At 44.0% G+C, this 22,326-nt stretch overlaps 1 protein-coding gene across 3 annotated transcripts in view; it reads left to right on the forward strand.

Annotated features, from left to right (window-relative positions):
• LOC146359000 (beta-soluble NSF attachment protein) overlaps positions 1–22,326 on the forward strand; it is a 48,425-nt gene that overhangs the window by 12,034 nt on the left and 14,065 nt on the right. For all 3 annotated transcript variants that reach the window (XM_084825487.1, XM_084825498.1, XM_084825508.1), the window contains exon 2: positions 19,999–20,078. In XM_084825487.1, coding sequence (XP_084681613.1) covers positions 20,030–20,078 — 49 coding nt within the window. In that variant the 5' untranslated portion in view covers positions 19,999–20,029. The remainder of the gene's footprint in view (positions 1–19,998; positions 20,079–22,326) is intronic.

Consider the following 22,326-nt stretch of genomic DNA (forward strand, 5'->3'; position numbering starts at 1 on the left):
CCCCCTCTTGGCTGGCTTTTAGAACTGACTTTATTCCACTTTGTTTATTGGTCATCATTGTGTTTATGGCACTATGTTTTGCTACTGGTTTTCTTTGCTGCTGCTATTTTAATACTACTTCATGTTGTTGTTTACTATTTTATTGTTTTAATAGCTCACACTCTTGTTTTATTGTTCTTTCCTGATTGCTTTGCAAGCTGGCTTGAGAGGGTGAACACTAAAAGGCGAGATAAAAAAAATCTATTCAATAAAATAGAATAAATACCTGCTCCCACTGCTGTGCCTTGAGTTCTGGAAAGCCAGGCCTCTCCTGACAAGGACTCCACAGGGCAAAGAGGAGCATGGACATGGTGTGGCTGATCTTTCTCTTCCACTCCTCTCTACCTTCCCTGTCACAGACCATGTTCTCATAAACAGCAGCTGAGGTGGTCAACCTGTGTCTGGATTATACCATGTTAGACTGCAGATGGAGTCTTACATGACTGAATGCTACTCCATTTTAGAAGGAAAATTTTGCTCATCAGTAAGAAGATGTCAGGGAGAAAGGTTCTTGCTAAATTTTCTCCCTGACGTTTTAGTTTTCTATGTGCAAGACAGGGGTGTGAACCTCTTTCCACCTGAGAACCAAATTCAGTTTTGGAGAAGGTTTTGGGGGCCACATTCCAGTGGTGGGTGGGGCCAAAGGCAAAAGGGGTAGGGCCAAGAACACCAGCATATTTTAGCTTAAAACTCTTCCTACCTATAACTGGGGGAAAAGGTGCAAAAGCCAGGAAACCACCAAAAGATCATAGGGAAGGGGTTGGGGCCAAGGGGAGGGAGTATGGCCATCTGTGGGACCCTGGAGAACTAGATTGGGAACCTAGGCAGGCCAGATTTTGCTCATGGGCTTGAGGCTCGACACCCCTGGCTTCTTTTGGTATGGAAGGGCTTTAAGTCACATGAGCCCCCCCACTGCAGCCTAAACTGGTGTAGTCCATTGAAATGCTTACCACTTCAGCTGTTGTTTGTGAGCTTAGTGATGAGAAATGTTTAGTTATTCTGCAATCTCTCTTTCTTAGTGGGATGTTCGGTGAATATCAGTCACTTTTCACATCTGATTTCTACATTACGTAAGGCGAACCATGCAGGAATTCTCCTTGGATTATCCGTTAATTAGATATCCTGTATCTGATTCCACTAATCTGTTAATTCAGATGTATATCTGATTTTGTTCTTAAAGAGATTAGACCCTCAACTGGTGCCAAGTCAGGTTTGCTAATGTGATGGAATTGATGAGAGCTTGCTCTTAAGGAAAGAGGGTGAATTTTGTGGAGAAATGCTGCTCTGGTGTAACGTTGGGAAGTTCTCTTTTTTTTTCCAGATAGCCTTAATTCTGAAGTATCTGTCAGAACTGTTATGGTCCTTACAGTAAATATAATAATTTTTTTTTTGCCAAGTAATATCACACTCTGAAGGGGGTGAGGCCAGGGGAAAGGGGGCATGACCCCATGGGGAATCCCAGAGGGCCAAATTTGGCCTTCAGGTTGGCCAGACGTGGCCTGCAGGCCTGAAGTTCAACACCCCTGCTCTAGATGGATTTTGGCCATGGTGTATTAAAAAACCTTTAGTGGTCTTCAATGCATGTTTCTTTAAGAAAACAATTTAAATGTATTTGTTAACAATGGTAAAATTAAATGCATTGAGTTGCATTTAAACTAGAATGCACATTGCTTCAGAGCACTCAAGCCAGAGTATGTGTGTTAACACTCTCATTGAAATCAATAAGATATGACTATCCTTTACTTTTTGAAGTAAAGTGAAAAGAAAATCCGATGCTGTAAAGAACAATATTGTTTAGGAACCTGGAATGTCAGATCAATGAATCAAGGTAAGCTGGAGGTGGTCAAACATGAGATGGCAAGATTGAACATCGACATCTTGGGAATCAGCGAACTAAAATGGACAGGTATGGGCGAATTTAATTCAGGTGACCATCATATCTACTATTGTGGGCAAGAATCCCTTAGAAGAAATGGAGTAGCGCTCATAGTCAACAAAAGGGTGGGAAAAGCAGTACTGGAGTACAATCTTAAAAACGATAGAATGATCTCAGTACGAATCCAAGGCAAACCATTCAACATCACAGTAATTCAAGTCTATGCCCCAACCACTGAGGCCGAAGAAGCTGAGGTTGATCGGTTCTATGAAGACCTACAACACCTTCTAGAACTAACACCAAAAAAAGATGTCCTCTTCATCATAGGGGATTGGAATGCTAAAATAGGAAATCAAGAAATCACCGGGATAACAGGCAGGCATGGCCTTGGTGTACAAAATGAAGCAGGACAAAAGCTAATAGAGTTTTGCCAAGAGAACATGCTGATCATAGCAAACACTCTTTTCCAACAGCACAAGAGGCGACTCTACACATGGACATCACCAGATGGTCAATATCGAAATCAGATTGATTATGTCCTTTGCAGCCAAAGATGGAGAAGCTCCATACAGTCAGTAAAAACAAGACCTGGAGCTGACTGTGGCTCAGATCATGAGCTGCTTCTTGCAAAATTTCGTCTTAAATTGAAGAACGTCAGGAAAACCACTAAACCGTTCAGGTATGACCTAAATCATATCCCTTATGAATATACAGTGGAGGTGAGGAATAGATTTCAGGGATTAGACCTGATAGACAGAGTGCCTGAGGAACTATGGACGGAGATCCGTAACATTGTTCAGGAGGCAGCAACGAAATCCATCCCAAAGAAAAAGAAATGCAAGAAAGCAAAGTGGCTGTCTGAGGAGGCTTTACAAGTAGCTGAGGAAAGAAGGAAAGCGAAAAGCAAGGGAGAAAGGGGAAGATATACCCAACTGAACGCAGAGTTCCAGAGAATAGCAAGGAGAGACAAGAAGGCCTTCTTAAATGAACAATGCAAAGAAATCGAGGAAAACAACAGAATGGGAAAGACTAGAGATCTCTTCAAGAAAATTGGAGATCTCAAGGGAACGTTTTGTGCAAAGACGGGCATGATAAAGGACAAAGAAGGCAGGGACCTCACAGAAGCAGATGAGATTAAGAAGAGGTGGAAAGAATACACAGAAGAACTATACAGGAAAGAGCTTAATGTCCCTGATAGCCATGAGAGTGCGGTCACTGAACTTGAGCCGGACATCCTAGAGAGTGAAGTCAAGTGGGCCTTAGGAAGCATTAGTAACAACAAAGCTAGCGGAGATGACTGTATTCCAGCCGAGCTATTTAAAATCCTAAAAGATGATGCTGTTAAAGTGCTGCATTCAATATGTCAACAAATCTGGAACACTCAACAATGGCCACAAGACTGGAAAAGGTCAGTTTACATTCCAATTCCAAAGAAGGGCAACGCCAAAGAGTGTTCAAACTACCGCACAATTGCGCTCATTTCACATGCCAGCAAGGTGATGCTCAAAATCCTACAAGCTAGGCTTCAGCAGTATGCGAACCGAGAACTACCGGAAGTACAAGCTGGGTTTCGAAGAGGCAGAGGAACTAGAGATCAAATCGCCAACATTCGCTGCATCATGGAGAAAGCAAGAGAATTCCAGAAAAACGTCTATTTCTGCTTCATTGACTACGCTAAAGCCTTTGATTGTGTGGATCACAACAAACTGGCAAATTCTTAAAGTGATGGGAGTACCAGACCACCTTACCTGTCTCCTGAGAAACCTGTACGAGGGTCAAGAAGCAACAGTAAGAACCAGACATGGAACAACTGATTGGTTGAAAATTGGGAAAGGAGTACGACAAGGCTGCATATTGTCACCCTGCTTATTTAACTTATATGCAGAGTACATCATGAGAAATGCTGGGTTGGATGAATCAGAGGTCGGAATTAAGATTGCTGGGAGAATTATCAACAACCTCCGATATGCAGACGATACCACCCTAATGGCAGAAAGCGAAGAGGATCTAAAGAGCGTCTTGTTGAGGGTGAAAGAGGAGAGTGCAAAAGCTGGTTTGAAACTCAACATTAAAAAAACTAAGATCATGGCATCTGGCCCCATCACTTCCTGGCATATAGAAGGGGAAGAAATGGAAGCAGTGACAGATTTTACTTTCTTGGGCTCCAAGATCACCGCAGACGGTGACTGTAGCCATGAAATTAAAAGACGCTTGCTCCTGGGGAGGAAAGCTATGGCCAACCTAGACAGCATAGTAAGAAGCAGAGACATCACCTTGCCGACAGAGGTCCGTCTAATCAAAGCTATGGTTTTCCCAGTAGTAATGTATGGCTGTGAGAGCTGGACTATAAGGAAGGCTGAGCGCCGAAGAATTGATGCTTTCGAACTGTGGTGCTGGAGAAGACTCTTACGAGTCCCCTGGACTGCAAGGAGGTCAAATCAGTCCATCCTAAAGGAAATCAACCCTGAGTGCTCATTGGAAGGACAGATAATGAAGCTGAAGCTCCAATATTTTGGCCACCTAATGCGAAGAGAAAACTCCCTGGAAAAGACCCTGATGCTGGGAAAGACTGAAGGCAAAAGGAGAAGGGGACGGCAGAGGATGAGATGGCTAGATAGCATCACGGATGCAATGAATATGAACTTGAGCACGCTCCGGGAGAGAGCGCAGGACAGGAAGGCCTGGCGTGCTATGGTCCATGGGGTCACGAAGAGTCGGACACGACTGAACGACTGAACAACAACAATCATTTACTTTTGGGTTGATCATGCCTAGTCATTTTAAGAACAATTCTCTGGACTGGATGAAGTGCTTCAAGTACTGCACTTTCAGTGAAGGTCCTGTCCATAAACCTTCCGCTTGTGTCTTAAACACTGTTACCAGCATCTCTGCTTCTTGTGTGACGCTGATGTAGCATTCATGTGGTGGTGGTGTAACGGGTAGAAGAACTTTTTATTCAAACTGGCTTGTGGGGGTGGGTGCAAAGTAGGCTAGAACAATGGACGTACTGTTACCTGTCCGGAGTCTTTGGGATGGGGTAGGCCACGACAGGGGTCTTCAGTGTGGTGCCTCTGGGCACCAATGTGACTGCAGAGAGCCTCTCTTGGTGCCCTCAAGGCTCCCTGTCCCGCCTGATTTTTATTTAATTTCTTAAGATCTTTTAAATGAATTATGTTTCAGCCAGGACACTGGCATGCTGCGAAGCAAAGTGCTGTCCTCCAGCACCATCTTTATTTGTGTTCAGAAGAGTGGTTTCATGTTTTGGATATCAGACCCGACTCTGCCTTTGTACTTAGGTTCTTGGCTAAGTTACTTTTTGTTCAGTTGCACCAGTTTGCCTTTTGGGAAATGGGTGTCTTGTGACTGGCCATGCCCATCATGGCAGCCATTTTATGAAAGGTCAAGCCACTCCCCCATGACATCGATTTTGTGAGAGTGCCCATGACACACTCAGAATTCAACATATGCCTACCAATCCAAAAAGGTTGGGGACCCCTGGGCTATGAAGTATAACCCCTACCCCAAGCAAATAGATACATAATGTTATCTTTGGTGTCATTGTTCAGTTTAATCTTGGGGCCATACTAGATCTCCCAGTGTTTGCTTTCTTTCTTAACAGTGGTCACACAGCAAGAGGGAGTGTTGAATTGGGGACATGGCACTGGGTTTCCCCAGCCTAATTTCTGCAATCTAAATTGCCCCCTCAGCCCTGCTGCTATTTACTGTTCAGGGAAAAATCTCTGGCAGCAGATGATCTCTTTAGATAAATCCAGGTGAGACAGAAATGCTGGTGGTTGGTGATACCTGTGGTGGTGCTGGTGGGCACTGTGGTTGCAATGGATGGAAACAGATGTGCTTCTGGATCCAGCGCTGCTCTTGAGGCTCAGGGTGGCATTGCCCAGAGGTGCATTTTTTTTGTCATTTCATCTTATTTGCAGGAGAACAACTTTTTCTCTAGATCCAGCAGGCATCTGTGGGAGGATTTGGCAACCATCATCCATACCTCTGCAGCCTGAGCGTAGACAACAGCAGTGCACTTTGTATGGGGCTGCCCTGAGAATGACTTGGCAGCAGCGACGGATGTGCAGGATGTGGCAATGGGCTTTCTATGAGGAGCAGGGAGGTGGAAACACATGCCAGTCTTCTGCAACCCAGTATGCTCCGGATGTGATAGACTACAACTCTCATCATCCCCAGCCAGGATTTGTAGGCCATCACATCTGGAACATGGTAGGCTGGGGGAGGCTGGCATAAGCCATCAGCTGTTGGTTTGCTTTTGGTCTCAGTGTCTCAGTGTCTGGACTTGTAAAGCTTTTTACTACCTGGGCCTGGCAAGTCTCTGCCCAGGAGCCTTCCTGGCTGTTGAAATTTACCATTTGTAGAAGTGAGTGGAAATGATACGCAGAAAGGCTTTTCTGTTTATGATCTTGTTCATAAAATAATCCACCCAGCGCAAGCCTCCAATTGTTTGATAAGCCACACAAATCCTCTTGTTTAGAAAAGAAAAAAATGATGGATTTATTTATTTTCATTAAAAAAAAATAATTGTAGTATTGTGTATCTGGAGTTCTTATTTCCCTGCTAGGGAGCCATGATAATTTTATGGTACATTTTGCTAATGTAAGCATGTATGATTACACTGTTTTAATAAGAACATTGTGTTTTTTCATAAGCCTCCTTAAGCTGTTTTGGATAAGATAGCATAGGGTCAATGAATTCATCATAATAAATCTCTGCCAGTGTTTTCTTCAGCAGACGAACTGGAAAGTGGGACAGGATTTTTTTTCTTGTAGACAACTATAGAACTAATTTAACTGCTGGGTTGTCTCTGCTGTGATAGGTTTATTTTAAAAACCAGTTTATTTTATGTATACATGGCAGGGGTGGGCAACGCGTGCGGGGGCCCCAGCCATTTTGCAGCCCCTACTGCCCCTTCCAAATTACCATCACCGTGCTGTCAACATTTAGGTGGTGCATTGCAGCCAAAAAAGCCACATTTCCCCTTGAAAACAAGTCATGTGGCTTGTTTCAATGCACAATTGTGCTCCTCTGGCAATTCGCCACCATAGCGGCAGTGATTTCAGCAGGGGTATGTGTGCGGCTCATGGTGGGTTCTGGGGTGGTAGAAATTACCCTCCAGGCCCTCAGAAGTTGCCCAACCCTGATGTATGGGGTAAATCCAATTTTACGTGAGCAGACGTCTGCTCAGGCAACGGGTGTTTCCCTTCCCCTCCTCTCTGCATGCCCCCCAAATCTGCTCCGGAGGTTCCCACAGCCCCTTTGCAGCAGGTTTGAGGGGCTGCAGAGGGGAGGAGAAATTCAGGCTTCTATCAGTGTCCTTTCCACCAGCAGAAAGGCACCATTGGATGCAAGCCTATATATTTATTTTATTTCCACATTTATACCTTGACTTTCAATTAAATCACCCTCAAAGCAGCATACAAATAAAAATCTAAGTTGCAACAAAATTAAAAACAATCCTCTAATGATAAAAGAAAACAACCACTATGAGCAATGAAACAACAAACAGCAGTAAAAACAGCATCAGCAATAGCAGACTTCTAAAAAATATATATTTTTAGAACACATTTAAAACAATACAAGAAGTATAGAAAGATAAAAGCAATAAAGGCATATTCTGAGCAAAACTGGGATGGGGAGAAACAAATACACCTCAGTGTTGGAAACTCTAAAATTTGTTTCTTTCCATTGGAAATGAATTTTGTAGAGCCAAACTAGAATTCAAAGAGAGCAATCCTGTGGCTCCCAGACATTGTCTGGGGAAACATAGGATGCTGCAGATCTCCTCCTCTGCAGCCAGAGATAGGCAGAGCTATGACGGCAGAGGAGGAGATCTGATCGTGTGGCAGCGCCTCTTCTGAGGTCACTGTTATCTGTCCACTGGAAGAGGATGGGAGCGTGGAAAGGGGGCATGTTGGTGGGCAGGGAGGGGAGAGGATGTAGATCAGCTGGATCCACAAGCCTTTCCATTCCTGGCCCCACCCCAGGAAGGTAGCTTATGTAGCTCAAAATGGGTTTAGGGAGGAATGGGAGGCTAAAAAGCCTGTGTCATTTATTTATTTGCTTGCTTGCTTGCTTGTTGCATTTATATCCCGCCTTGTTTCCTCTTGAAAGGAACCCAAGCGGCTTACATTATCCTCCTCCTCTTCATTTTATCCTCACAACAACAACCCTACCTGTGAGGTGGGTTGGGCTGAGAGTCTGTGACTGGCCCAAAGTCACCCAGTGAGCTTCCACATCCGAGTGGGGACTAGAACCCGGATCTCCTGGCTTCCAGTCCGACACTGTCACCACTACACCATGCTGGCTCATTCCTCCCTCCCAGGTCTGTCTGTCTGTCTGTCTCTCTTTCCTTCTTTACCTTTATATCTCACCTTTCTTCCATCATGGAAGTCAGCATAGCTACATGCACTTCTCAGGTGGTCTCCCCTCCCAAGCACTGACCAGACCCAGACTTGCTTAGCTTCAGCAAGGTCACTGCCTCATGTGCCTTCAGACCATGCGCTGGGACCAGAGACAGAGCCCTCTGTCTTATAGAGTGTCCGACCTTTAGGGTTGTGCTCAAAGGGTAGTAAATGTTTTCCAGTTTTGGCTATATTAATTGTTGTTTAATTACATGTTTGAAAGTTTGTTTGCATGATTGATGTATTCTAACATACATTTTCTCCTAAACGCTATGGTAAGTAGGTGGGAGGGGGGAGTTGGAATGTTCAGATTTTAAATGTTGTCTCCTGATTAAGTGTTCCTTTCTCAGTTAGGAGAGCGAGGGAATAAGGGGCACTCGGTTTTCTTTAGAGGTTTAGATAGGAATGGGCTTTCTGAGGGGTAGTATTAGGGCCCTGGGCTCTAGCTTTGGGAGTGGTTAGATACCCCTGGGAGGTGGAAAAAGGTGAATTTATTATTTTAAAGCTTTATTATTAGAAGAGTTAGAGTAGGTAAGGAATTAATAAAAATTTGAAACAAGAATTTAACCACCTAAAACTCAAACTTCATTGAAACATCTTATACCTTGTAAATAAAGTTTCATTTTTTATTTGTTCTTTCAAACCACACTATTCCCGGTCTCGTTTGTTAGCAGAAAAAGGGTTAGATGAAACTATGAAAGAAATAGGCCATAGCCTATGAATTTACACCCACTCACACGCACAAAAATTGAAGGTTGAATCCTCATGAGGAGGAGGGTGGTGGCAGCATCCTAATAAAGGTTTATAAAAAGGTTTTCTAAAAAAAACACACAACAGTAGTGATTGCTGAGGTTACAGTTGATGTATTCCTTCCACACACGCTAGCTCTAAGGTATTATCTTAAGGAAGAGGTTGAGAGAATATAGAGGTGCTGAAATTCTGGAGCTAGAATTTGTACTTGGTGTTGTAAAAATATTTATGAAGTGTGGCGATGATATAATAATCATGGGTGGGGGAAGGGTGATACGTCACACCAACCAACTTGCCATGCCTTAGCGAAGCTGTATTTTAGAGATAATTGGGAGGTGCATTCCTATGGTCCCTGGGATATGCACAGAGGACATAGGATCATGTGGACCTCCACCTCTGCTGATGGAGGTCCACCCATTGAGGTCCTCCCTGGGCCACCACTGTGGCTGCCCTGCCAGCAGTGCTTCACTGGTGGTAATGGCAAAAGGGGGGCATTCTGTGACATGTCAGGTTTGGAAAGGGAGAGGCTTTGGATCTACTGGATCCAAAGTCCTGTCGATGTGCCCCCAGAATGGGGTGGGGGGAAGTATGCCAGCCCTGGAGCTGGCATTCTTATTTTGCCAGTGGTTGACTCTGTGGCACTTATGGTTCAAGGTCCAGCAGGGTTCTGTCATATCCATCATGCTCTTTAACACCTACATGAAACCGCTGAGTGAGGTCACCAGGTATTTTGGTATCATCGGTATGCAGATGACAGCCAGCTCTATGTCTCTTTTTCATCTAACTTGGGTGATTCAGTAATCAGTGCCTATCTGTGGCAATAGATTGGATGAGGCTCAGTAAATTGGAGCTCAGTCTAGACAAGATGAGAGTACTGTTAGTGAGTGGTTCATCTGCCCAGATGAGTGATGGTCGACTTGTTCTGGAGGAGGCTGCAGTCCCCTAAAGGGCCAGGTACATAGTTTGGGTGTGCTCATTGATTAATCTTTGTCACTGGAGGTACATGTGGCCTCTGTGGCTTGGAGCAACTTCTATTAGCTTAGGCCAGTCCACCAGCTACACCCCTTACGTAGACAGAGATCTCCTTGCTTAAGCGATCGGTGCCCTGGTTACCTCCCGTTTGAATTACTGCAATGTGTTGTCTGTGAAGTTCTCTTTGAAAAGGATCTGGAAACTTCTTGTTGTTGTTAAAATTAGGAGAGAAATGAGATAATGTCTGTAAACAGAATGTATGATATACAACTAAGATAAGAACTAGAGAATAATAATACGCATTTGTTGTGTAAGAGGAGCCAAAGGTAGATATATCTTACCATCTTAAGAGATATTTTAGTGTATGTGTATTGTGTGTTTCCCCTTCATGGATCACTGCCTTGTTGTGGCGAAGGGGCTTGCGTAACTCAGTGAAGCCATAAGCTATGCCGTGCAGGGCCACCCAAGACGGACAGGTCATGGCAGAGAGTTCTGACAAAATGTGGTCCACTGGAGAAGGAAATGGCAACCCACTCCAGTATTCTTGCCAAGAAAACCCCATGGAACGTGTCACAAGGCTAAAAGATATGACGCCGGAAGATGAGCCCCTCAGGTCGGAAGGTGTCCAATATGCTACTGGGGAAGAGCAGAGGGTATTTCCAAGTAGCGTCAGAAAGAGTGAAGCGGCTGGGCCAAACCCGAAAGGACACTCAGCTGTGGATGTGTCTGGCGGTGAAAAGAAAATCCGATGCTGTAAAGAACAATATTGTTTAGGAACCTGGAATGCAAGATCAATGAATCAAGGTAAGCTGGAGGTGGTCAAACATGAGATGGCAAGATTGAACATCGACATCTTGGGAATCAGCGAACTAAAATGGACAGGCATGGGCGAATTTAATTCAGGTGACCATCATATCTACTACTGTGGGCAAGAATCCCTTAGAAGAAATGGAGTAGCACTCATAGTCAACAAAAGGGTGGGAAAAGCAGTACTGGGGTACAATCTTAAAAATGATAGAATGATCTCAGTACGAATCCAAGGCAAACCATTCAACATCACAGTAATTCAAGTCTATGCCCCAACCACTGAGGCCGAAGAAGCTGAGGTTGATCGGTTCTATGAAGACCTACAACACCTTCTAGAACTAACACCAAAAAAAGATGTCCTCTTCATCATAGGGGATTGGAATGCTAAAGTAGGAAGTCAAGAAATCACCGGGATAACAGGCAGGCATGGCCTTGGTGTACAAAATGAAGCAGGACAAAAGCTAATAGAGTTTTGCCAAGAGAACATGCTGATCATAGCAAACACTCTTTTCCAACAGCACAAGAGGCGACTCTACACATGGACGTCACCAGATGGTCAATATCGAAATCAGATTGATTATGTCCTTTGCAGCCAAAGATGGAGAAGCTCCATACAGTCAGTAAAAACAAGACCTGGAGCTGACTGTGGCTCAGATCATGAGCTGCTTCTTGCAAAATTTCGGCTTAAATTGAAGAACATAGGGAAAACCACTAAACCGTTCAGGTATGACCTAAATCATATCCCTGATGAATATACAGTGGAGGTGAGGAATAGATTTCAGGGATTAGACCTGATAGACAGAGTGCCTGAGGAACTATGGACGGAGGTCCGTAACATTGTTCAGGAGGCAGCAACGAAATCCATCCCAAAGAAAAAGAAATGCAAGAAAGCAAAGTGGCTGTCTGATGAGGCTTTACAAGTAGCTGAGGAAAGAAGGGAAGCGAAAAGCAAAGGAGAAAGGGGAAGATATAGCCAACTGAATGCAGAGTTCCAGAGAATAGCAAGGAGAGACAAGAAGGCCTTCTTAAATGAACAATGCAAAGAAATCGAGGAAAACAACAGAATGGGAAAGACTAGAGATCTCTTCAAGAAAATTGGAGATCTCAAGGGAACGTTTTGTGCAAAGACGGGCATGATAAAGGACAAAGAAGGCAGGGACCTAACAGAAGCAGATGAGATTAAGAAGAGGTGGCAAGAATACACAGAAGAACTATACAGGAAAGATCTGAATGTCCCTGATAGCCATGATAGTGCGGTCACTGAACTTGAGCCGGACATCCTCGAGAGTGAAGTCAAGTGGGCCTTAGGAAGCATTAGTAACAACAAAGCTAGCGGAGATGACAGTATTCCAGCCGAGCTATTTAAAATCCTAAAAGGTGATGCTGTTAAAGTGCTGCATTCAATATGCCAACAAATCTGGAACACTCAACAGTGGCCACAAGACTGGAAAAGGTCAGTTTACATTCCAATTCCAAAGAAGGGCAACGCCAAAGAGTGTTCAAACTACCGCACAATTGCGCTCATTTCACATGCCAGCAAGGTGATGCTCAAAATCCTACAAGCTAGGCTTCAGCAGTATGCGAACCGAGAACTACCGGAAGTACAAGCTGGGTTTCGAAGAGGCAGAGGAACTAGAGATCAAATCGCCAACATTCGCTGCATCATGGAGAAAGCAAGAGAATTCCAGAAAAACGTCTATTTCTGCTTCATTGACTACGCTAAAGCCTTTGATTGTGTGGATCACAACAAACTGTGGCAAATTCTGAAAGTGATGGGAGTACCAGACCACCTTACCTGTCTCCTGAGAAACCTGTACGAGGGTCAAGAAGCAACAGTAAGAACCAGACATGGAACAACCGATTGGTTGAAAATTGGGAAAGGAGTACGACAAGGCTGCATATTGTCACCCTGCTTATTTAACTTATATGCAGAGTACATCATGAGAAATGCCGGGTTGGATGAATCAGAGGTCGGAATTAAGATTGCTGGGAGAATTATCAACAACCTCCGATATGCAGACGATACCACCCTAATGGCAGAAAGCGAAGAGGATCTCAAGAGCCTCTTGTTGAGGGTGAAAGAGGAGAGTGCAAAAGCTGGTTTGAAACTCAACATTAAAAAAACTAAGATCATGGCATCTGGCCCCATCACTTCCTGGCATATAGAAGGGGAAGAAATGGAAGCAGTGACAGATTTTACTTTCTTGGGCTCCAAGATCACCGCAGACGGTGACTGTAGCCATGAAATTAAAAGACGCTTGCTCCTTGGGAGGAAAGCTATGGCAAACCTAGACAGCATAGTAAGAAGCAGAGACATCACCTTGCCGACAAAGGTCCGTCTAATCAAAGCTATGGTTTTCCCAGTAGTAATGTATGGCTGTGAGAGCTGGACTATAAGGAAGGCTGAGCGCCGAAGAATTGATGCTTTCGAACTGTGGTGCTGGAGAAGACTCTTACGAGTCCCCTGGACTGCAAGGAGGTCAAATCAGTCCATCCTAAAGGAAATCAACCCTGAGTGCTCATTGGAAGGACAGATAATGAAGCTGAAGCTCCAATATTTTGGCCACCTAATGCGAAGAGAAAACTCCCTGGAAAAGACCCTGATGCTGGGAAAGACTGAAGGCAAAAGGAGAAGGGGACGGCAGAGGATGAGATGGCTAGATAGCATCACGGATGCAATGAATATGAACTTGAGCACGCTCCGGGAGAGAGTGCAGGACAGGAAGGCCTGGCGTGCTATGGTCCATGGGGTCACGAAGAGTCGGACACGACTGAACGACTGAACAACAACAATTGTGTGTTTATGTTGTTGTTGTGTGTGTGTTTTTAAAAAAATAAAATTAAAAAAAGAAAAAAGAAAAGGACCTGGAAACTGAAGAATACGGCTGCAAAGGTATTAACCGGGACTGGGTGTTATGAACATATTCTGCCAGGACTTTATCATCTTCACAGGCTCCTGGTCTATTTCTGAGCCTAGTTCAAAGTGCTGGTTTTAATCTTTAAAGCTCTTCTTGACTTGGTACCTGAAGAATTGCCTCTTCACACATGGACCTACCCAGGCCGTGAGGCAGGGGTGTTGCTAGGTTCTTAAAAGATCTGGGGCACAGGCCCATAACACAAATTTGCATCTATCTTTCTTTCTTTCTATCTATCTATCTATCTATCTATCTATCTATCTATCTATCTATCTTTATAATATATCCAAGTCTAAGTGCACCCCTAATATATATATGTGTGTGTGTGTGTGTGTGTGTGTGTGTGTGGTGTGAGTGTGGTGTGCTTGCATGTGTGTATAGACTACATAACATACATACATACATAAGAAGTATGCACTGACCCCCCACCCCACTTCAATTCAGACTCCGATTCAGCATTTTGGAAAACATCCCACTTCTGCTCAGGCCAATTTGTAGTCGGACCATTTCAGCTCAGCGCCAAACCTGAGTCAAGGTTTGGAAAAACAAATCTTTATGCTTTCTGTTGACTACCATTGGAATATTTTTTTTAAAAACTGTAACTTTTTTCTCTTGGTCAGAACTGGATGATAATTTCAGGCATAGTAGCCCCCTAGAAGGGGATTACATCTGCCCAATGTCAGAAAAATAGGTGCAGGGTTTATATTTTGATTTTCTTTTAAAGGGAACTGCCAATAAAATGTTTATTACTTGGAACAATTGGATACACATTTCAGGATTCATTGCCTCATCAGAAGAGATCATGTCTCCAAATGATAGCCACAAGGATTTTTGTACAAGGGTGGCCTTGACATTTTGAGGGCTCCAAAAGAGGACATCCTGATTTTCCTTGTGGACCATTGTTCTGAAAATTACAGACAGCCTAGAGTTGTCCCTAAGTAAGAAACCAGCAAAGTTTCAGAAGGATAATTGCAGCAGTTCATGTGGAAGGGGAGTTCTCCAGTTTGGGGAGGGAGTGATTTGCTTTCCCTTCACCCCTTCCCCAATAGTTTTTTGGGTAAGTTTGTATGAAAATGCATAGGTCATTAGAGGTGTCTCCCAGGCAAGAAACCTGCAAAGTTTTCTGAAGGATATACATACATGCAAATTTAGAATGACTAGAATTAATTTACATTTCACCAATATTAGCAGCAGGGGAACATGGGTGGGAAGGTGCTATTGTACTCATGTTCTACTTGTGGGTTTCCCATGGGCATCTGATTGGCCACTGTGTGAACAGAATGCTGGACTAGATAGACCTTGGCCTGATGCAGCATGGCTCTTCTTATGTTCTTAAATAGAGAGTGCCTCTGAGCATATGCAGAATTCTTTTTTTTCACCACTAAGCACTTACATTCTCCCCCTACCAATTCTATTCCCCTCCATGCAACCATCCCTCCTCATCCTACCATCCTCCAGCAACTCTTCATAAAAACAGATGTCTTGTTTTGTGCAACTACTCTCTACCTCCTCCTTGTTAAGCAAAAGATCTCAATTTATCTTCCTCCCCATAACTTCATTTGTGCCAAGACTTCACCAGGATTCAGCCAATGAGTACATTTTCAAAAGTAGGGCTAAGTTATGGAGAAACTCTGAGCATCTACTAAGTGCCTTTCCCTCACCACTGAAGCTAGAGTTCATGCACACATACACAAAAAACCTAAACCCACAAATGACAAAACATGCATAGGACTGAGCTGAAAGAAATTGACTACCCTAATGAATTAGGTGGTATTGGGTAGGCACTGTATTAAGCCTGCAATACCATGCTCACATCAGGACTTATTTCTGAGTAAACATCCAGAACATCAAGGTGCAAACCTCCCTGCAAAAGTAACTCCTGCTGGAATCCTATGCACACTTTCCTGAAGGTAAGCTTCATTAAACGTTATGGGGCTTCTGAGTAGGCATACATAGGATTGTATAAATGAGCAGTATTTATCTCCCCTCCACTTAAAAAACAAACCAAAACCTATTTTTATTAAAACTTTCTGTTCATAGGAACATAAGAAGCTGCCTTATACTGAGTCAGATCTGGGTCCATCTAGCCTGGTATTGTCGACACTGACTGGCAGCAGCGGCTCTCCAGGGTTTCAGGCAGGATTCTTTCCTAGCCATACCTGGAGATGCTGCGGATTGAACCCAGGACCTTCTGCATGCCAAGCGTGTGCTTTGCCACTGAGCTACAGCCCTTCCTATTGCTGGATAATGGCAACTGACAAAACAGCCCCAGATTTGTTTCTCTGCAACCATGTGAACCCACTCTTCTCAAAGACTTGAGTGAGGAGGAGAAAACCCAACCCTCTTGTCCATTTGTATAAAGTCAAATACAGTTCAGAACTTCTCTTGCCCACCGAAGAGAATTCTCTTTAAGAATTCCTCAAGATATGCTCTGGGTGGAATAAAGAAGAGAAAGAAAGAACAGGATAGGAGAGGGAAGAAGAAAAGAAAAATGGTGACTGGAAATGCAGGGTGGGCGGGTAGAGAGAATTCCCAAGCTAAGTGGCTCCTATCAGAGAGGTAGTACTTCAGAGGAATTTAGGAGGCTGTGGAGGGTTTGTAAGGATTGCACTACTTAAATGAACTTTATGAGGTGAGGTGGCGGAGGGCTTTTTCTAGCTTTTTTTAAACTGTAGAACCTGCCCCAGTAGTTCCTCGATCATGATGCCACATAATCCTGACCCTCCTTTTGAAATAATTTGAGCCCTACAGCTATTTAGGAGAAATTAAAGTGGAGGGGGAGAAAGAAGTTTGTGGAGGCTGATTAGTTCCTTTGCTGTACTGAAGCTACTAAACTTCTGCAAAAGCCAAAGTTTCCACTTTGGGGCAGTAAAATCAGGTGCTGTGTGAAATACCAGTATTTCACATGAAGCTCTTTCTTCCCTTCCTTCTCCCTCTTCAAAATTTCATTGCAAGCAAGCTCCCAACAGTGGGCATGTAAGAGCAGAAAAGTAGAGGGAGAGAGGTTTTTTGCACCTCAAAAAGCCCAACACCAGAGATTAGGGATAGTGACCTCCTAATGGTCACCTTAAATACCTTCTGATTAGGATTTCTAATCCCCTGTGCAGCTTGGCAGTTTTTACTTTTTGTTGTAGTCTTTGAGAAAAGGAAACTTTAGGGATGGCTAGCACAAAAGCCACTGGACCTAACTGTCTGAAATTTGGCAGGTTCAGTCAGCTCCATAGGGGCTGCCAGGTCCCCAAATTCCATGCATGTATGTGGAAGCACAAAAAAATATACAGCTCTTTGCTTTGACATATTTTCTTGAAAATGGCAAATTTTACCTGTGACTAGCATAAAAGCCACTGCACCTAACTGCCTGAAAATGGGCAAGTTCAGTCAGCTCCATGGGAGCTGCCAGACCCTCAAATTCCATGTGCTTATGTGGAAGAACAAAAAAATTATAGCTCTTTGCTTTGACACATTTTCTGGGAAAAAATAAAATGTTACCTGTGGCTAGAACAAAAGCCACTGGACCTAACTGCCTGAAATTTGGCAGGTTCAATCAACCCTACAGGGGCTGCCAGGTCTCCAAATGTCATGTATTTATCTTATAAAAGAAAAAAGTTATGGCCATTTCTGTTTTCCAATGCAAGTCAATGGGAAAATGTAAAAAAAAATGGCAATTAGGACAGCTCAAAAAATCCGGAGCACAGCTCAAAAATATCAGGAGCCTGTGTCCGGGTGGGCCTTCCCCTAACGATGCCCCTGTCTTGAGGTATCATCCGAGTTCCTTCTCCAAGTTCCCCCACCAGATGGGGTATGGTGGTTAGCCACATCAGAAAGGGCCTTTTCAGCAGTGCCCCCTCTCCACCAGCTGTGGAATGCCCTTCCCAGAGAGGTCTGCCTGGCATCTACTTTATAGTCTTTCTGTTCTTGGGCAAATACTTTAAAAAAATCCTAAGGCACTTAATTTATGTGGGAGTTAATACTGTTTCAGCTTTGTGGATTTTTCTTTTTGTTGCAACATTAAATGTGATGTTGTGGCGTTTTGTTCCTCTTCCCTTCTGTTTTTACTATGGTCTTTTCTGACTGTGTAGTTGTGTTTGATTTGCTGTTTTGTGGTCTTTTTATTGTAACTGTGATTATTTATTTATTTATTTATTTCTATACTGCCCAATAGCTGAAACTCTCTGGGCGGTTTACAAAAATTAAAACCAAATGGCACACAATAAAACAATTTAAAATATATAGAACATTAAAGCCACAATATAACAACACAACCACAATAAAACCTAGCAGCAGTGCAGGAATTTAAAATATAGATTTAAAACAGCAAGCTAAAAGTCTAGAAAGCTAAAATGCTAAAATGCGTGGGAAAATAAGATCTTCACCTGGCGCTGAAAGGAATACAAAGTAGGTGCCAGGCGAACCTCACTAGGGAGCTCATTCCACAGCTGGGGTGCCACAGCAGAAAAAGCCCTCCTCCTAGTAGCCACCTGCCTCACTTACTTTGGCAGGGGCTCACGGAGAAGGGCCACTGAGGAAGATCTTAAGGTCTGGGCAGGCACATAGGGGAGGAGGCAATCCTTCACATAACCTGGTCCCAAGCCATTAAGGGCTTTGAATGTTAATACCAGCACTTTGAATCGGGCCCGGAAATGGACTGGCAGCCAGTGCAGCTGAAAAAGTACTGGCATAATATGAGCTCGCTGGCCAGTCCCTGTTAACAATCTTGCTGCCCTATTTTGGACCAGCTGAAGTTTCTGGACCGTTTTCAAAGGCAGCCCCATGTATAACGCATTGCAGTAATCCAGACGAGAAGTTATCAGAGCATGGATCACTGTAGCTAGGCTATCTCTGTCCAGCTAAGGGCATGGTTGGTATACCAGCCTAAGCTGATAAAAAGTGCTCCGTGCCACTGAGTTCACCTGTGCCTCAAGTGACAGTTCTGGATCCAGGAGCACCCCCAAACTACAAACGTGATCCTTTAGGGGGAGTGCAAGCCCCTCCAGAACAGGTTGAATATTATTTTAACTTGTTTTTGTTTTTATCTTGTAAGTTGCCCAGAGAACTTCTGTTATTGGGCAGCCTATAAACAGTGTATAAATAAATCAGTGAAGAATATGGCAGATCTATAGTGTGACATGGACTTGGGTGGCTTCTAGATCTGCATTCTATCATACATGCAGGACAATCTTCTCAGGAAGGTTGTCTTTGATTTCCAGTGAATAATCGCTCAACTCAAACACATGATTCATCAAGAAGCAAGGTGTGGAGCAAACATAGTTGATGTTCCTGGTGGCTGGGAAAGTGTCCTGTTCCCAGCTGGAACCCTACAGCACTCTTCCCCAACCTGGTGCACTCCAGATGCTTTGGAGTACAACTCCCAGCATTCCTGACCTTTGGCCAGGCTGGCTGGGGCTGATGGGAGTTGAAATCCAAAACACGTGGAGGGTGCCAACTTGGATAAGGTTGTCCTAGGGTTTCCCTGCCGAGCATGGCAGGATCCAGGATAGGCTGCTGGTGGTCAGGACCACGGACAGCTCAGTGTGGAGGCTAATTATAAGGTCAAGGCAACCAGATATTTGGAATGTTACTGTAGCAATAGTCTGGACTCTTACAGCTGGGTGGGTATCTTAATCTATGCGTCCTCAGCATGCCCTATTCCAAAGGCAGCTGTTCTGGTGGGTCTGGGAAGCCTCTTGCTGCCCCTGGAAGTGGCATAGTTGAGGATGGGGAACCATTCCATACTGTAGGTACTTCTAGGGGTGAGTCCTCCGAGTCAGAGAAGGGGAGCAGGGTTACCCAGAGAGGATGCAGGCAAAACTGGACCCTGGAGATCCCCTTTCAAAGGAGTTTCTGGTGAGGCAGTTGCTTTGAAGGCACTCCCCTAAGATGGCTCCTGTATCCAGTCTTCCCCATCCTCTATGTCATCACCCCTCCTCTAATAGTAGTGTGCACATGTCTCTGTCACGAGGACACATTAGTAAACATCCCCAAAGTCTCTGTGGCTTTTTCAGGCATTCATTGTACATGACACAGCATCCACTGCAGAGACAACAACTGAGGACTCACCACTGTGTAATCTGAGCCATTTATATGGAATCGGGTTAGCATATTGTCCCTTATTTTTGTGGGTTTACCCCCTCAACACATTTTCATATCTGATTCTTTCATTGTATCAGAAAGTTCTGCCTCCTTCTCACTCCATTTCTCCTTTTCTTTTTTCTAGAGGAAACACAAGGGTAGAAGAAGCATGTGAAATGTATACTAGAGCTGCAAATATGTTCAAGATTGCCAAAAACTGGAGTGGTATGTATGGAAACATCTGTCTCCTTTGTAGAAGCAGAGGGTGGATGTTTATTTGTGGATCCCTGTAGAACTTTCTTTTTTAAAATGTTTTTATTCAAAATTTTATAATTATATATAATTATATATAATTATATATAATTATATATAAACATCATAATTCAAAGCAACAACACATGTTTCATGTAGTCTAAAACCAAGAAGGGGTTGCATGTTTGCAAATCTGTAAAGTGTTCCTACTTGATGGTTGGTAATTGGTGTCTCCTGTTGAACTTTCTGATACCATCAGAGATTCTCTGAGGTTACTCATTCAAGGTCTTTGTCCTGTATTGACGCTCCTAAATTACACACACAACTAATTACAGGGTGGGATGTACAGCCACACCTCTTTGTTCAATACCCCAAGTCATGGTTTGCTTGCCTTGAATTTTAAAATCCACTCATCTCTGCATCCTCTACAGTCTAGATAATGACTTTGCTGTTTGTTGGTGACTCAGTCCCTTATCCCAAGATGAAATGGAGGTGATTCAGGAGTCCTTAATAGGAGTTATTTTCCTCTCTTTCGATTATTTCAGGATGAGTTACTTTTAAATAAACTCTTAGAGCAGCGTTCCCCAACCTGGTGCCCTCCAGATGTGTTGGACTTCAACATGCTGGCTTGGCTGAAATTGACTTGGGGAAATTGACAGGCCAGTCTAACCAGAGAGATGGGATTTAGAGCAGAGATGCTGAAGGAGCCATCATGTGCCTAGAGCAGCTAGGGGAGAACAGGGAGAAATGTGAGACTCACTTTCTCTTTAAGGAAATGGCTGTGGCTGGATTTTAATTAGCAGATCGTTAAATCCTATCTCCCGGCTTGGGCTGGGCTGGAGTGTCACTTTTCCAAAAGGGAGGCTTGCTGGATGTGCTTCTTTCTTGCCACAGTCTCCTCTGCTTGCCCATCTGGCTTATATTAGACACTGGTTCTAGTTCGTCAGTCTACCTTCAACTGCTGCAGGGAAACTGATCCAGAAGTGCCCGAACCAGGTCGGGATGTGTGTATACGCATGTAGTGAGATGGTTAGTGTGCAAAAAACTGTACTACACAGAGTTCCTTCATGCTGGTAATAAACCTGTGTGACTTGGCTTAACCAACAGCTTAATAATTAAAAGTAGGGTGTTTTACACCAGACCCTACTGGTATTACTTATGCCTGGTTACCTCACCCTTTTCTCATAGAGAATGGTGTCTTATCTCTTCTATGACTTGGGAGGCTTCCACTCCCCCACTCTCTCTCTTTGGAAGGGCAATTAGTTTCCCAGGGTTGGTTCAAGCACCTAAGGGGGAAGGAAGCCCCTCCCCTTCTCCTCAGTGTGTGTGCACTGAGAGAGACAGGTGTCGCCTGTCAGTTCATGAGCTGGGGGTAGGCACCTAGCAGAAAAGCTTACAAGATCCAATCCATAGGCTTCATGTGTTGGTCTTGCTTCAATGGGAAATACACATTACCAGCTTGGAGAAGCATTGGCCCAAGGAACAGCTTCCCCGTCTGCCTTGCTGACTCAGATAGACATATCAGCTTGTGACAAGGGTGCCTGCTTTGTCAACTGAGGGGAGGTGTGAACTTTATTCTGGATCCATTTTCTATCAATAAACTCATCTTTTTGCACAAGTGGCTTTGTTTCATCTTTGTAATCTAAGATAATCTATTGTTGACTGGGTCCTGACAGAATCAGGACCCCAGATCAATGCAGCGCATACACATTCACTGCAAAACAGGTTTTTGAGTGGGGAGGGAAGAGAGTGGGGGTGGGGGCCATATAAGTGGGGGAACTGTGAAGTACTTGCAGCCAGTATACACAGTGCCAGAAGTGAGGCATGGAAATGGGCCCATCTACTACACATACATGTGAATAGCTTTATGAGAAGGTAGCCAGTGGCATCTTATGGCAGTAGCATCTCTTGTGTGTGGAGTCTTCTGCCTTAGTGGAAAAAGTAGAGAAAGCTGCAATATGAGAATGAGACATAAAGGCTGATTCCCTTAAATTTGGTCCATAAGCTGCAGCTAGTGCAGAATGCAGCAGCTTGGCTGTAGTGGGGGGCTGCTCCTTTTCAGCATGTAACCTTTGCTTAAGGAATTACACTGGCAACCTGTTTGTTACCGGGCCAAGATTTTGTTATTGGTACATACACCCCTAAACATCTTGCGACCAGGATATATGAGAGAGCATCTTCTCCCTTACCAGCCTACCTGGACACTGAGGTCATTGGATGA

This window comes from Heloderma suspectum, chromosome 1, assembly GCF_057233095.1.
Source record: "Heloderma suspectum isolate Gila_16-S chromosome 1, 16-S_ref, whole genome shotgun sequence".
NCBI classification, from domain to species: domain Eukaryota; kingdom Metazoa; phylum Chordata; class Lepidosauria; order Squamata; family Helodermatidae; genus Heloderma; species Heloderma suspectum.